This window comes from Lissotriton helveticus, chromosome 2_1 (assembly GCF_964261635.1).
Source record: "Lissotriton helveticus chromosome 2_1, aLisHel1.1, whole genome shotgun sequence".
Lineage (NCBI taxonomy): Eukaryota > Metazoa > Chordata > Amphibia > Caudata > Salamandridae > Lissotriton > Lissotriton helveticus.
This window is the reverse complement of record NC_136059.1, coordinates 1,225,169,239-1,225,186,416: the sequence shown is the minus strand read 5'-3', so window position 1 is coordinate 1,225,186,416 and position 17,178 is coordinate 1,225,169,239. Positions and strand designations below refer to the sequence as shown.

Genomic DNA, 17,178 nt, shown 5'->3' with positions numbered 1-17,178 from the left:
GAGAGACACAGTTTACAGACCTTGTGATGGTCACTGTGTGCGAATTTTGCTCCACACTGGGGCATTTTTTGAGCTAAGTCCTTTCCATGAGCTGTAGGCCCAAACTGTGTCGATAGGCCCAGAGGCCCGCATCGACGACTGGAACAGAGTAGCTGAGATGCGCGTCAAAGATCACGCAATGGAAAACAATACCCTCGATTTGTAGATAGTTTGCGAATCGAAAGGGTTTGGAGAATAAGGTGCTGAACCGGAGCTCAAAAGTTACATCCAAACCAAATGGCAGAAAAAAACAATCTGAGGATGGAGTCGATGCCCATGCGCACTATCGTCCAAGGGAGGAGTCACCTAACTCGTGACTACAAAAGACTCTTCCAAGACAACAACAAAGTGCAAGCATCCGAGCCCAACTCCAGATGGTGATCTATGCATTGTGTACAATCTTAAGCACATATGACTCGTACTGGTGCTTTTTAACCTTTAAAAAAGCAGGGAGCTGTATTGACACCTGAACAATGCAAATGCTACTGGAGACAGAGAGTTGAGCATGTACGAAACAGGTGAAAATAGCTCAAGGAGTAAGAGAAACTGAAAGCATGTGGTGCAGCAAGAAGGCTCACCTGCAGAGACTTTACATATTTAATCTAAAGACACATATGTATTTGAATTTACATTATTTAAAGAAGTATTCAGTACCTAAGGTAAATACAAATCTAAATCAGCTCAGCCTATATAAATACATTATTTCTGATAATACAAAGTGATAGAACACCAGCAGTTCCATTCAGATTAATAACATTTGGTGAAATAGCCTGTCCACGGACTTGTGGAAAATGACTAAATGATACTGTGAACAGTACCGTTAGTGCTTTTCTAAGATCACAATCCTTCGCTGTACTCAACACATCCAGAGTATCTTCCAATATGTTAGTATTTCTGACAGTGAGAAAAAAAAATGGAAAGCCGGGTACTTGGCTGCTTTCTTCCATACAGTTCATTAACAGACTGAGGACTTCCACCTAAATAAATGAAAATAACAATTGTCAATCATCCAGTCTTTGTAGTCAGTTATTTCAGTCATGTTTAAACTACTGAAAAGCCATAGAAATCACTGATAAAAGTAAAGACCATCCATAAGAACATTATTTTGGAGGAAATTTAACAAAACCACAGCAAAACAGTTACATATTTCTAATGTGCGGGGGAGGGTCACAATATCATGGTCAAAATATTGACCTGCAACAATATTGCATCTACAATATGAACTACCACTATTCTGCCCAGGTTAGCAGAAATGGAGTTAAGAATAGTAAATACATACTTACCTATGTAAACATGTGGACTCAATATTGCTGCAGGTTGATTTTGTTATAGTTAATATTTTGACTACAACCATTTTCTTTTATTTACAATCATGTATAACAAGAACTTAGTGAAATAACCAATTGCATCATTACTCCACATTTAAGGTCAAGGAGGGAGTATGTTGTCCCTGGTACAATATATTATGTATCCGTTCTCGTGTGCAGCAAATGAGGCTCTTTAGCAACACACAACTCAGCCATGTCTCTACATCTTAACTTACAGGGTGACATGTGCAAAGCCAGCAATCAATGTATACTACTCTGCTTCATTTGCATTCTTATATCCACATTCAATTGATTCATTATGTGAACCCTGTAGATGACAATTGCTTAAGCTTAAACCTACCTTAACATATACCCTGCACTCTAGATCTGCAAGAGCCATTTCGCTGACTGGAGAGTGTTCACACCAGTTTGGATACCATACAAAGTGTTTATCACCCCATTGTACAATTTGATAGAAGTTTGATCTTGGAGTGTAACATTAAAAAATACCAGCAATTCCATCAGAAGTAAATGTGCTGATGGGTTGTTATCTTTTGTACCAAGACGACTCATGAATCTTATGCCTATGTGGTTTAAAACACTTCACAGCCCAGGCATCTTCCATCATGAAGATACATACGGGAATAGATGTTTTGTAACAAAATCGTTCTTTAAAAGAGAATTGCTGTAGATAGGTCCGATGTTTTGATTAAACCAATGTTGACTTCACAAGGTTATACCACTATTTATTAATCGGACATCGAAACTAACCATCATTAGCAGGGTCACTATTTTTTTATTTTTTTGCATTTTTATATAGCACAAACTGAAGGCATTGGAGCGCTTTACATGATCACCAGATTACATCACACCAGGTCAGATTTATGTTTTTCAGGTATGGGGAGATTAAATGATTCGGCCAGAATCACAGGAGGTTGAGCCGACGCCAAAACCCGAACCCAGTTTTCCAGTTCGAATGGCGGCCCATCTGCCATTTGGCTACACCCCCTCCCTTTTGTTTGTAATGTTTAGCTATAATTTGACACAAGAAAAACACTTTTTTTCCGAAGAGCAATTCACTGTCCCCAAAGAGACAGTTATTTTGGGTAGCATGACATATTAAAGGAACATCTTTCTGACTATTCCCACTTGGCTGGAGAAATCACCGCGTGAGGAGGTATGAAAGTATAAAGACACAGAAGACCACGTGTGAGTTGTCTAATAGAGAATTGAACTACCTTGCAGTAAAATTCTTTCCACAATGACCTTCAGGTAAAAGATACAATTTGTGAAAGAAAAATTGAATTTGAGGAAGATTCCATGTTCTGTGCAGGATTGAATGAATGAATAGTAATTTTATTGGTTACGTTTCTTTGAAGGTTTATACAATAATAAGTTATACAGATAAAATCAGCACATAATTAAAACTTTATATAAATATTACTATAAAAAGAAAAACAGACGCAATATGCACTAAGGACTAAGGGCCAGATGTAGGAGCCCAAATACCAGTCGGTAACTGCCGAATTCGGCCGTTACCGACCGGTATTTGGTGATTGAGATGTAGGGGCATCATTTTACAGATTCGGTAAATTTACCGAATCGGTAAATTTACCGATTCTGTAAAATACCGAATCGGTATTTTTACTGATTCGGTAATTTCCAGATGTAGGTGGGACTCTTCTGAGTCCCAAAGGCCTTCCAGAATCGGCATTTTACCACCCAATCCAATTGGGTGGTAAAATACTGAATCCAGGTGTGCATGCACACCTATGCCATGTGACAGACAGACATGCCCTTAGGCATGGGTATTTGGGGTGCTAGAGGCTGTCAAAGTGACACCCCCTGCACCCTCGCTGAAATCGGTATTTACCGATTCTGTAAATACCGAATCGGTAAGGCCCATTGATTCCTATGGGCTTCAATGCCCATAGGAATCAATGGGCATTACCGATTCGGTATTTACAGAATCGGTAAATACCGAATCTTAACCATTCGGTATTTACCGAGTCTGTATTACCTACATCCCCCCCCCTCTATTTTACCATTTAAGAAGTGGTAAAATAGAATTACCTACATCTGGCCCATTAGGGCCAGATGTAGGTAAATCTCATTTACCGATTCATAAATACCGAATTTTACCGATTCGGCATTTATGAACCAGTAAATAAGATGTAGGTAATAATTCGGTATTTTTTACCGAATCGGTATTTGCTATTGAATCCTATGGGCCTTGAAGCCCATAGGATTCAATGGCAAATACCGAATCGGTATTTACCGAATCGGTGAAAATACCGAATTGCAAAGGGGGACAGGGTGTCACTTTGACACCCTGTTGCACCCCTGTAACTGGCTTGTGTGCCATGTGGCCACATACATGCCCTTAGGGCATGTCTGTGTGCCACATGGCACAGGTGTACATGCACAGATGTGCATGTACACAGGGATTCGGTATTTACCATGCAATTGTATTACATGGTAAATACCGAATCCTGAAAGGCCTGAAGCACTGTTGAAAGTGCTACCTACATCTGAAAATACAGATTCGGTCATTTCACCGATTGGTAAATTTACCGAATCAGTAAAATGTACAGAATCGGTAAATTTACCAATTCTGTAATTTTACCGATTCGGTAAAATTACCGAATCTGTATGTTTTTTGAGCCCCTACATCTCCATAGCCCAATACCGGTCGGAAACGGCCGAAAATCGGTATTTTCGGCCGTTTCCGACCGGTATTGGGCTACCTACATCTGGCCCTTAGTACAGTTACATACAACAGTCTTTGAACTTTTCTACCAAAGCCTGAAGAACAAACTTTTAAATTTTACAGTATGGACCACAGATTTTGATTAAGTGTATTTAAAACACAATAAAAGCACCTCAGAGATTGTTTTAATACCTTTGTCCTTAAAAATGGGCGTTAGGTATTTTTTCCTTACATCAAGCAGGGATGGACATATATGTTTTATAGACTTATTAGCTGTTTTACACATATTATAAGCTTGTACCTTTGATTTTCAAGAGCCATTAAAGTCCTTAAAAGGACGATACAGAAGCCTAAAATACAAGAAAACGTTCCTCCCCCAGAGCATTATGTTGTAATCAAGATATAATTGTCTTAGTGAAGTGTAGACTTCACTTGTGTACCTACTGTACTTGTACCTTGCTTCAGCACTAAATTCACTAATTCAACGTGCTGCTTTAATTCCATTCTTTACCAGTAACTTTCAAGCTGATCTTCACATGTGTAATAAGTCAGCCATTGATGGGAGATTATATTTTAACAACAACGTAATGATGGAACTTTCAGACACCAATCCATCACTCAGGTGGGTGGCCAATTCTTTATAAATGATTTTGTTTAGTGGGTTGATTCCTGCCCGCTTACAATTTTTAAAGTAGTTGATTTGACTAGTATCTGCCATAGCAATCAGAGGAGTGAGGCCTAATTCTAACCTTAGACAGCAATGTGGAGTTGAATGGCTACATTGCAAGAATTCTGTTTTACTGGAAATTAAAAGAAATCCGATTTGTTGTACATGAAATGGAAGAATTGCTTCTGCTTTGGAGCATGTTGGATGCATGAAATGTCAAGTGTTAAAAGATGCTAGCGTTATTCGATTTAGGAGCGGAGTAGCCATGTTGTCCAACCGTTTCAGATCACAAAAGATTTGTATTTTTTTCTGTAAAGAAGGGGAGATTTATACTCTGTCTGCCAAATCAAGGTCCGTCCGCCCTATTTTAGGTAGGGAGGACTGGCAGCTTTCCATCGATAGAGCATCTTGTAGTGTTCGACTGTTAGTGGAACGTTGGGGGCGATTCGCGATTCTGGTCATTCCGAAGCTGACGGTTGACCTCCTGATTCGTCTCTCTATGGTGGGTGTTCAAGCTGTCTCTAATATGGCTTAAAACTACTTACGTGTCACCATAACGCGTGCCTCTTCATTAGTACATGAATTTGGCGACGACCAGGGTCGAAGACAGGGCTCACTTAATCAAGTCCGTAGCAGCGCTAGTGCTCTGGAGAGTTTGATCGATCTAACCAGGTATTGCACTCAAGTTTCCACGCATCCAGGAGTTCGTGATCCCCCTGATGGGAATTCTTGTCAATTTTGTAGTTATTTGTGGTGGCAGTAGGCAGCGGCTCAGCGTGCGCAACTTTAAGTGGTTGGAGTGTGCATCGGTGCGCCTGGAGCATCAGAGAGCGTGCTGGTTAGCGTTACCCAGCATCACATCCCATTCAGGGTGTGATGTCACCACGCTCTGGTAAAATTTTGGTGGCCATCTTGGATTGGGCAATTATTGGAGCCCGTATTACTCGTTTTCTCTTGGATAACATTTAGCTTGCCTACAATATTTGTGAGTACACAGCTCACTGTTATTGGAAGTTATACTACCTACATCACTCGCCAGCCTGCATCATCAGTGACTAGCACATCTTTGGAAACAGAAGGTTCTCCAGCCTGTATTATCGGTGACTGATACACCTTTGAAAACAGAAGATTCTCCAGCTTACATTTACGGTGACAGGCATACCATTTGTAATATTATAATATTCCACCTGTTTATCGGTGACAGGCACACCTTAAGTAACAGTAAGAATCCCTTTGAATTATTTTTCTTTACATTCTGTGGGAACAATTGTGCTATTGGGTGGTATCATTCTCACTATGGCCAACATTGTGGCACCACCACATTTTTTTACAAGTGGCAGGTGAGCCCAAAATGGAGTGGCAATTATGGTTTCCTATGATTTTAGAATATGTTGAAGACCTTGAGAAAGAGGATTGTCCTGTTAAAAGGAAACTAGCATTATTAAAGCATTGTTTGGGTGGTGCAGGTATGAAGGCATTTAGGAATCTTCCTCCCATAGAGGATGCAGGGGATATGGATGTTTTTGAACAGGCGATCACACATATGAAAGTCCATTTTAGAAAGAGGATTAGCGTAGTGATGGAAAGGTTCAAATTGTATTCATGCGCAAAGAAGGAAGAGGAATCAATAGAAGACTATGGGCCAGATGTAGGTCGCCAATTACCGGTCGGTAATGGCCGATTTCGTCCGTTACCGACCGGTAATTGGTTTTCGAGATGTAGGGGGCCATTTTTACACATTCTGTATATTTACCGAATCGGTAAATTTACCGAATCTGTAAAATACCGAATCGGTATTTTTACCGATTCGGTAACGGCCAGATGTAGGTGGGACTCTTCAGAGTCCCTGTGGCCTTACAGAATCGGTATTTTACCACCCAATCCAATTGGGTGGTAAAATACCGATTCCAGGTGTGCATGCACATGTGTGCATGCACACCTAGCCATGTGACAGACAGACATGCCCTGAGGGCATGTCTGTGTGCCACATGGCAAACATTCTCGTCTTTGGGGTGCTAGAGGGTGTCAAAGTGACACCCCCTGCACCCTTGCTAAAATCGGTATTTACCGAATCTGTAATTACAGATTCGGTATTGCCCATTGATTCCCATGGGCTTCAATGCCCATAGGAATCAATGGGCATTACCGAATAGGTATTTACAGAATCGGTAAATACCGAATCTTAACGATTCGGTATTTACCGAATCAGAAATACCTACATCTCCCCCCCTCTATTTTACCACCTCTTAAATACCGATTCGGTATGAATCGGTATTTAAGAGGTGGTAAATTAAAATTACCTACATCTGGCCCTTAGTTTCTGCAATACGTACTTTGGCTGGGTTGTGTGCCTTTCTTAATACTTGAACAGTCTGAAAGATTTGTTACTAAAATTAGAAATCAAAATGTCAAAGTTCAAACTACTGAACCTGAGGTTTCAGTGGTAAGGAACCAAATGGGACCAAGGAAGAATGTGACTATTTCTGTCATAACGGATGTCGAGGGAAAAACATTTGACAACTAATTTTATGGGAAGAGAAGTACCATAGTTTGTTACAGGTTTTGGCAGTCTGAACCATGTAGGACGTTTTAAAGGGTGTCCTGCCTGACAAAGTTTATGTCAAATGTAAGAAAAATTGGCATTTTGGTAAATTGTGCTGATCATCTCAAAGAGTCAAACACATCACATATGATGAGGAAGAAGTAACTTCTTATTTAAACTCGTTATTATGTGTTGGTGACATTAATAGCAAGGGTATTCCCAGATGTACAGTAGTAATTGAGGGTAAACCTGTGTCTCTGACTCATGTGCATTGCACAGTATTATTGGGAAGAAATTGTTTAATGAACTTTGGGGTGAGAAAAAATTATTTTCACCCGATATTCAACCTGATGGGTACTCGTGTCACAACATCGATTTGGAAGGTTTCATATGGGTAGATTTAGATTTGAAGGAAGAAGAACCGAGAGGGAAGGTATGTGTAGCTACTAAATGAGTAGCTTATCTTGGGATGGCCTCATCAGCAAGAAATGGACATAAGAGTAGACCCCAATGACACTCCACCAGTTTATGTTGTTTCTGTTAACAATGAAGAACTTGTCAGTGGAGTCAGAGAAATATTTCCAAACCTGTTTGATGGATCTCTGAATTTTAGACATAAGATTATTCTTAAGAATGAGGCAATACCTGCCAGGCACAAGGTGAGAAATGCACATTTAGCATATCGGGAGAAACTTAAAGTCATGTTAAATGATTTGGTTCAGAAGAATATAATTGAACCCATAGAATACTCACCTTGGGTGTCTCCCATTGTTTTGTCCCTTAAGGGTACAGGTGATCTCTGTTTGTGTGTCGATCTATGTAGCCTGAATAAGGAGATCTAGGTTGACAAACATCCTCTCCTCAATATACATGAATTAATATCTACCCTATCTGGTGCTTCTGTTTTCTTCACAATTGACTTAGCAAATACCTACCACCAAGCAGAGTTGCATGAGGAATCTAAACGGTTAACAGCCTTTGTAACACCAGAAGGTATGTTTACATTTTTGCGAATGCCTTTTGGTCTAGCAAGTGCAGCCTCTGTTTTTCAGTGCTTAATTAAGAACGTTTTGGAAGGTAGTCAGCCGCGGTCGGTAGGGGAGTACCTGCCAGGGCAGTGACTTGGGGAGGGGGAGGGGCAGGGTGGGGGTTAGTAATGTATGGATAACGGAAGTTTGCAGGTAAGTACACATTTAAATAAATCAAATGAATTTCGTTGCGCGCACTGCATTGCATTTGGGGATGCAGTGCGCGCAAAGAAATTCGTTTGATTTATTTAAATGTTTACTTACCTGCAAACGTCCATTATCCATACATTACTAACCCCCACCCTGTCCCCCCCCCCCCCATGTCACCGCCCCGGCAGGTACTCCCCTACCGACCGCGGCTGAAGGTAGTTGCTTTCCAGGATGACATTTTAATTTTTGGAAGAACAAGTGAAGAACATGTCAAAACTTTGAATGGGTGCAAAATAAAGGGTTGACTTTGAAATTTTCTAAATGCAAATTCAGGCAGAACAAAGTTGAGTATTTGGGTCATGAAATTTACAGTGAGGGCATCAGGTCAAAATTCAACCATGTGCAAAGTATTCCTAATTAGTATTGTTTCTGAGTTTAACTGAATTTTATGGCAAATTTGTACAAGGTTACTCTACCAAAGTGCATCAGTTAAGTATGTTATTAAAGAAAAACACAAAATGTGCATGTGGAAAAGAACAACAAATGTCATTTTATGAACTTAAGAAAGAAATTGTTTGTGCTCCTTTTGTAAAATCTTATGTTATTTGCAAGGAATGTATTGTATCAGTGGATGCTAGTCGTGTGGGTTTGGGTACTGTGCTTATGCCAAAGGATAGTACAGATGAATATGTGGTTCCCTATGCCTTAAGAATGCTTCGTGACTCAGAGTGCTCTCTACTATTGAGAAGGAGTTTCTAACCTGTACATGGGCAGTCCAACACTTCTGTCAGTTTTTATGGGGAAACAAATTTCGGTTAAGGACTGACCATAATTAATTGATTACTATGCTATCGCCTGGTGCAGGTAGAACATTGACAGCTCGCTTAGCCAGGTTGTCTGCCAAATTGCAGAAATATCGGTGTGTGGCTGAGTATGTTCGAGGTCGAGTGAATGTTCATGGAGGTTTTATGTTATGTTTACCTTTAGTGGATGCTGCTGAGATCAAGGATGAGGAGGAGTGTGACGTGGTTTTACTAAAAATGATGTCAATATTAACCTGGTGGATGAGTATTCAGCTAATGCTATTTCTGATGACAAATGGAAAGATGCTAAGCAGGATGATTGTATTCTGCGTGAAGTTCAGACGTTTTTGCGCAAAGGTTGGTCTGAAGAGAGGAAGTTGAGTAGGGGACTGCTTTTGTTTTTCAAAATTCACAAGGAGCTTATGTCTTTGCAGGGTATTGTCATGAGAGTCGACAAGATTGTTCCGCCACAGAAACTGAGAGAGGTGATTTGTGCCTTGGTCCATGAGGGTAATATGGGAATGTCCACCACTAAGAGAAGAATAAGAGAGTTCTACTGATGGCCTGGTATTGATGGCATGGTTGACAAATGGGTCAGGGAATGTTTTCCTTGTGCTCAGAGTGACAAGTCTGTCAAACCATTAACTGTTGATGTTACACCCATTGAATATGCTCAGGGGCTTTGGAGACAATTGGAAGTTGACATTTCAGGTTGATGAGAAGTTACATGGGTTTACGAGTGATGACTGCACTGAAGTTTCCAAGGACAGAGCAAGTCTGATAAAGTGATTTTCTCATAGCAAGTTTGATGAGGATTGTGGAGAAGTGTGGCTCAATGGTTAGAGCGGCAGACCCTGATGCAGAGGTCTGGCCCATGACCAGGGTTCAATTCCCGCCTCGGCGGGTCTTGGGCTCAATTTCCTTGGACCTGATAATTCTCGTCTCGGTGCCTATTCTAAATCATGGGTCCCACTCTGCAACTCTGGGCAATAGCTTGCTTAATCTCCACAACGGTCCCAACAGCACTGGGATGCCTGGCTTCACCTTGGGGGTGCCCAGAAGTGGGCATTTCACAAGGAAAAGCCAGGAAGGGTTCCACAGCGGTATGCGTACAGCGCCAAGACACCTCAGGGCATAAGTGCGCTATACAAGTATGAATTCATTTCATTGTGAATGGATTGCTGGTTCTAATGTTATTTATGATGGTCCGAATGCCCAGGGTTTGAGTGAGTCTAATGTTAGTGCAAGCAAGTTTGGTGTTGCACAAGGCTTTGTTCCAACTACTGATTTTGATAATCAAGTGGCACACTGTATTACTCAACCTATTGGCAAAGAACATGTGCTGGAAATGAGAAGTTCATGTGTCAATAATATGAATATGAAACTGAAAGATTTGTTTGAGTATTGATTTATTCTTTTGGATTTTTTTAATGTATTTATGATCTATTGTTTGTATATAATAGTTTTCCATGTTTTTATTCCTTTGTTTTTTTGTATTTATTTTGTTGTTTTTCTTATTAAGGGGAAAGGTGTGCAGTGTTCTAGTGTTAGTGGAACGTTGGGGGCGATTCACGATTCTGGTAATTCCAAAGCTGACGGATGACCTGCTGATTCGTCTCTCTATGGTGGTTGTTCAAGCTGTCTCTGATATGGAATAAATCTACTTACGTTTCACCATAACGCGTGCTTCTTCATTATTACCCATCTCATGGCCTGAGGGGAGTAAGGGCATCGCAGAAAGTTGAAAACCTGGTGGCGAGGGACAGAAAAAAGCAACTAGTGACTCCTACACCTATGGAAAAAAACTCCCTAGGTTTGGGGGTCTTTAGTTTTTTGTTTTTCAATAACAAACGCCCACTTTGAGTTTGTTTAAAAAAAATGTTTGGTGGCAGACATCAAAATTGCAGCAGCCATCTACCAAAATGTTTATCTCTTGAAAAGAACTGCTATAAGGGCAGTTCCTGTCACAGTACAGATATCACCACAGGGTCAGAGGTGAACTTTAAATTGGGTGGACAATAGTTTATCAGAGTGACAGATAGAATGTCCTCTGCCACCCTGACGGATGGAGTACCATCTTCTAAACTCTAGATCTGACCCAAAGTGACCTACCTTTAACAACCATTCTCCTTCAAGGGTATCTTCAATAAATTCATAAACACTCTGCTTAAGCGTGGGTCCTGAAACACTCTTTACAGAGGGAAAGACTGTCCAACTATAATAACAAAGGCTATTTAAAGACACTGTATTGCTATTTTTTGTATTTTACAAAACACATACACACAAACAGCCCCATTGCCACGTCCCCACACATTGTGGTGATCTTAGTCCATAGGAAATGATGCTTTGTTTTGTTAATAACTTCTGATTCTTTTGACAAATATCCTCTATATTTGACATAGGTTTGACCCATCTGCCAACTGGCTCTTGGTTCAGAATTTGTTTTAAATAGTTTAAGAGTGTCACAGTTAACCGAAATCATATTTCAAGGGGTTTCTACAAACTCCCCATGTTCATATTTGCTATCTGATAACGCAAGAACTACTGGATAGGTTTACACCAAACTTGACATGAAGGTAGACTACATTTCATCAGAATAGACCCTTTGTTTGTGTACATCATTTCAGTAGATTTTGAGTTATTAAAGAAACAAGAAACTGATTCAGGTAAATTAGTGATAACTTCATGAAACTATCTGCAAGCTTTGTCTAAAAAATAATTTAAAATGGATTGACTGAGATGCCTTCTTGGTTATGAAATGGTAATGCCAGTTTGTGAGCCACGCCTCATATGATTGGTTGAGGAATAATGAGATCTTTCTCTGTTTGTTAGACAAATTACACAAAATAAATTTGGTGAGCCAAAAGTCAGGATGAATTAGTCAACTTTAACTTTAGGAAGGAGGGCACGAACTAAAACACTCTCAAAAGAAGATAAAAACTACAATCATTGAGCAGTTTCTTAAAGTTCTCACTGTAGCATCCACTTAAGTGTCACACCACCTAGCAAGTGACGTACGTTTAGGTTTAAGGAGAGAAGCAGAGAGAAGGTAAAAGTTAATTAGGGGGAAGGCTGGAAACAAAGGAGCACGCTCCTCTGTTAAATCGGGAAAATCAGAAAACCCCCTCCAAAGCCTTGTCGCCTAATCAGCGAAAATTAGAGACAAAATGATTGGAACAAACTTGTAGCGGGATTTGTTCCAGGTTGGTCTTCACGAAGTAAAGTGTGAGTTATGCAACATTTCTTACGGACAGAAAACTATTCCCTGTGTCCTAAGATTGCTCTATCTTTAAACACAGAGAAAGCATTTGATATAGTTGAATGAGAATATATATTTATAAACATGACTAAATTTAGTGCAGGACCTAATTTAATTAATATGATAAAAGATAATATACAACTTACCATCAGCTAAGAATAATCGTGGAGACTTCAGGTGACCATATTTTCAAAGGCAAAAACTCGAACGGGCAATTGATAAAGATGCAGGACTAAATGTTGGCACTGACCATGACTTCACAAGAACCATAATGGCCGCACCCACTATCACAGAATAACTATACAGGCACATCCCACAAACCAATAAATAGTCATACATACATTTGTGGGATGGCAAGAAAGATTAAAGTTGTAGAGCTTATGTAATTTGCTTTATTTCAGAGAGCATCGACTAGTCCGAAGACAAAATTACAGATATCAAGTTGCCCATGAGCAGCTCCTTCAGTCTGGTTTCTTTACTTTCTGGGACTTGTAGTTTTGAATTTATAAAGGAAAAAACAAAACTGAAAGTTTCAGGAATTTATAAAACATGGACAAGATATGGATCAATTTGTGTCAATAAAGCAGAGAGGAAGGTGACAGAGGAGGCACATGGATCCATAAAATAATTAACAAAAGTTTTGATAATATCTCTACATTTCAAAATAAAATTTTGCAAACATGTGTATTCCTTAGTTAACAAGCTTGCCTTTTCTATCATCTGCTGTGATGAAGCCAAGAGAAAGGCTGATGATCTAAGGCGTCAGTTGAGGGTCTTCTCAGAAGCTGATTTGTCTTTCTATTCTGCTTTGCTGCTTGAACCCAAGTTGAAGCACATCAAGAGAGTCTTTAAAACAGTTTACTTCTGTCCATGCAGTGATTTAACATGAGATGGTCAGAGAAAATGAAAGTGTGCACTCTATTTATGATCTAATCTCCCTAAAACTAGAGGGTGTTATAATTTTAATAATCCATAAAGATGCTGAGACAGACCAAGAAAAGCTACGACTGTCTGCGCAAACCTGAGACATCTGGTCATTCTTTGGTGACTTTATTTCTAATTATTTCCTGATTGAAACAGGTATCAGACAAGGTTGTCCCAATCATTGCATCAGTTAGTGCTTTAGTTGACATTCAATGCCCCTCTCTATTGCGTCAAGAATTGTAAGAACAGTAAGGAAATTGATTTAGCTACAGGAGAAGGTAAACTAATGCTATATGCAAATTATATTATGGCTACACTGTTTGAATGCAAGACAATCCGTTAAACACGTGATAGATATTATGAATGATTTTTCAAAGTTTTCAGGTTTTTAAATCAATTGAAGTACAAATGGAGTACAAAAAGTGAAATTCAATATAATAAAAAATCAAAAATATTGAGGAATTAAATTAACTAAATGTTTAGATAGTGTTTTATCAGTTAACAGTAATCCAATAAGGAAAAAGTAATTTAAGATTTCAGCAAAAGCAATAAAATAAATGTATGTTTATGGAGAAGGGAACAATACGTGAAAATGTCAGTGTCTCTTCAAATTAATTATACTTTAGCTTGTTTTCCATGATCCCAGAAAATATTCTATGAAAAATTATTTTTAAAGGTATTTCTGAATTTAATCTTAGTGCATGTTAGTCCTCCAGTATATAAAGCAACCCAGATATTGTTTGTACAATCATCTTTTGTCACAGCCCTTCACGCGAACAGCTTCTCAGTACATGTCATTTTCCAAACCAATACATTTAAACTGCAATGTACAAAGTTGTAACTGCTGTGATGCATGGAGTGCTTAGTGTAGGATCTAGTGTGAGTGTTGCAAGGTGGAGTGAGTACTGTGGGCACAGTGTGACTGCTTTTGGGTGTAGTATTGATAGCAGAGATGAGATTAAACATACATAAAGGCTCATTGATGACAGAAGAGTATAATGAACATGAGCTTAGTTGTTAATTATAAAAAATCCCCACCTTTGATAAATTATGCTTGGCTCGATTAGTCGCAGTGACACTTTCTTTGCAATTTGCCTTTTTAAATGTATTGGTTTTTTCTAAGAACACCACATAGAATTAATCAGCTGATAACTGGTTATACAAAACAATTAAGGCTCCTTGTTTTCTATTTTTACTGATCTTTACAGATAACTACAGACAGAAAACAATTTCGTTTCCTTCCTGTATTAATTTTTAAATGTGGATAAAAAGGAAAATGCTACTAACCAGTATGCATCTGTACTTGGCATGTAGAACTGCAGAGTTGTACACTATGCATAGATCGTCATCTGGTGTTGGGCTAGGATGTTTGCATGTTGTTTTTGTCTTCGAAGAAGTCTTGTAGTCACGAGGTTGGTGACTCCTCCTTCGGTCGACAGTTCGCATGGGCTTCGGCTCCATCGTTAGATTGTTTTGCCAGTAGGGTTAGATGGAGTAGTGAGAAACAGAAAGATGTCCATGTGTGATGTATCTCATTAAGATAATACTGGATTATATAGAGGTATCCGGGGAGGAGGGTGGGCATGTACAACTCTGTAGCTCTACATGCCAAGAACAGATGCATACAGGTAAGTAGCATTTTCCGTTCAAGGTATATGAGCTGCAGATTGTACTATATGCTTAGACTATATAGCAGTATCCTCCTTAGCCGTGGCTACCTGTATCTGTTGCAGTAGTTTGAAAAAGTGTTTTTAATACAGCCTGGCCCACACTAGCTTGTTGTTTTGCTTGCACATCTACACAATAGTGTTTTGTGAAGGTGTGTGGTGTGGCCCAAGTTGCTGCTTTACATATGTCATCCAGGGGAATGTTCCCTAAGAATGCCATAGATGCCCCTAGTTTACATGTAAAATGAGCTCTAGGGGGAATGGTTAACGTGTGTTTGGCTTTAAGGTGGCATATTTGTATGCATTTTACAATCCAACTTGCAATTCCTGTGTTGGATATAGGATTGCCCTTGTGAGGTGGGGAAAATGCTATGAAAAGTTGTTTGGACTTTCTAAAGGAGTTTGTTCTTTCTATGTAGTAAAGTGAATACTCTTTTAACCTCAAGGGTGTGTAGAGCTATTTCTGCCACTGAGTCTGGTTGAGGAAAGAATACTGGTAGTTCAACAGACTGGTTTAAATGGAAGCCAGATACTACTTTGGGTAAACATTTTGGGTTTGTTCTAAGTACCACTTTGTTATAATGGATTTGTAAAAATGGTTAATGTATATTTAATGCCTGGAGTTCGCTCACTCTTCTGAGAGATGTGACGGCGACTAAATATGCTACTTTCCAAGTAAGGTACTGTAGTTCACACTTGTGTAATGGTTCAAATGGAGGACCCATTAGTCTGGTAAGGACTATATTGAGATTCCACATGGGAGAGGGTGGATCTCTTGGTGGAATTATTCTTTTAAGTCCTTCCATAAAAGCTTTGATCGGGGGAACTCTAAACAAAGACAAATGTTGTCTGTTTTGCAGGTAGGCCGCTATGGCAACTAAATGTAGTCTTATAGATGTATACGCTAGGTTTTATTGTTGTCGATGCAAAAGGTAACAGATGATGTTTTGAATGGAAGCATCCAGCGGGTCAATTTTGTTGTGAGAGCAATAAATGACGAACCACTTCCATTTTGCTGCATAGCATGCCCTTGTTGTAGGGCGTCTAGCTTCTTTGATATTGTTCATAAAGTCTGGCTGAAGATTAAGGTAACCGAACTCTAGGATTTTAGGAGCCAGACCGCAAGGTTGAGCTGATTGGGATCTGGGTGTCTTATCTCGCCATGGTTCTGAGTGAGAAGCTTGGGTGAGAGGTGCAGCTTTTGATGTGGCACTACTGATAGTTCCAACAGAGTTGTGAACCATGGTTGCCTTGCCAATGGTGGAGCAACCAGGATCATTGTGAGGGAATGCTGTTGGAGTTTCCCCACTAGCAACAGAATGAGTGGGAGAGGCAGAAAAGCGTAAGCAAATTTGCCTGACCAATTAATCCATAGCGCATTGCCTTTGGACAATGGGTGTGGATACCTGGATACGAAGTTTGGGCATTTTGCGTTTTGGTGTGTGGCGTACAGATTTATGTCTGGATGTCACAACATGTGAAAGAATGGAAGAAGAACTTGAGGATAAAGATCCCATTTGTGGATCTGTTGTGTTTGATGGCTGAGCAGATTTGCTATCTGATTGTGTACTCCTGGTAGGTGTTCTGCTAGGAGGTATATCTTCCGTGAAATGGCCCATCTCCAGATGCTCTGTGTGCTAGACGGGATAACTAGAGAGTGTCCCCCCCGTTTTTGTATGTAATACATTGCTGTCATGTTGTCTGTACGGATTAGGACAGCTTTGCCTAGCAATTGCGGTTGAAAAGACTCCAACGCTAGTGAGATTGGCAACAATTAAAGGTAGTTGATGTGGAATTGTTTTTGTTGAGAGGTCCATAACCTTTGAATAGTATGGTTTTGGAAATGTGCTCCCCAGCCAGTGAGCGATGCATCTGTTGTTAGCACTATCTGTGGAACTGGCTCAAGGAACTACTCCCCTTTGGAAAGGTTTTTTCTGTTCCACCACTGCAGAGAGTGATGTGTGCGGTCGCCCACCAACACCAGATCTGTTAGTTGACCTTGAGCCTGGTTCCACTGATGTGCTAGACAATTCTTGTAATGGGTGCAGTTGCAATATTGTATGAGGGAGAACAGAAATGCAA

The 17,178-nt window shown here is 39.8% G+C and overlaps 1 protein-coding gene across 3 annotated transcripts in view; it reads right to left on the bottom strand.

Annotated features, from left to right (window-relative positions):
* Positions 1-17,178, bottom strand: part of LOC144818569 (E3 ISG15--protein ligase HERC5-like) — a 511,308-nt gene that overhangs the window by 226,382 nt on the left and 267,748 nt on the right. For all 3 annotated transcript variants that reach the window (XM_078676100.1, XM_078676101.1, XM_078676102.1), the window contains one exon: positions 858-1,016. In XM_078676100.1, coding sequence (XP_078532226.1) covers positions 858-1,016 — 159 coding nt within the window. The remainder of the gene's footprint in view (positions 1-857; positions 1,017-17,178) is intronic.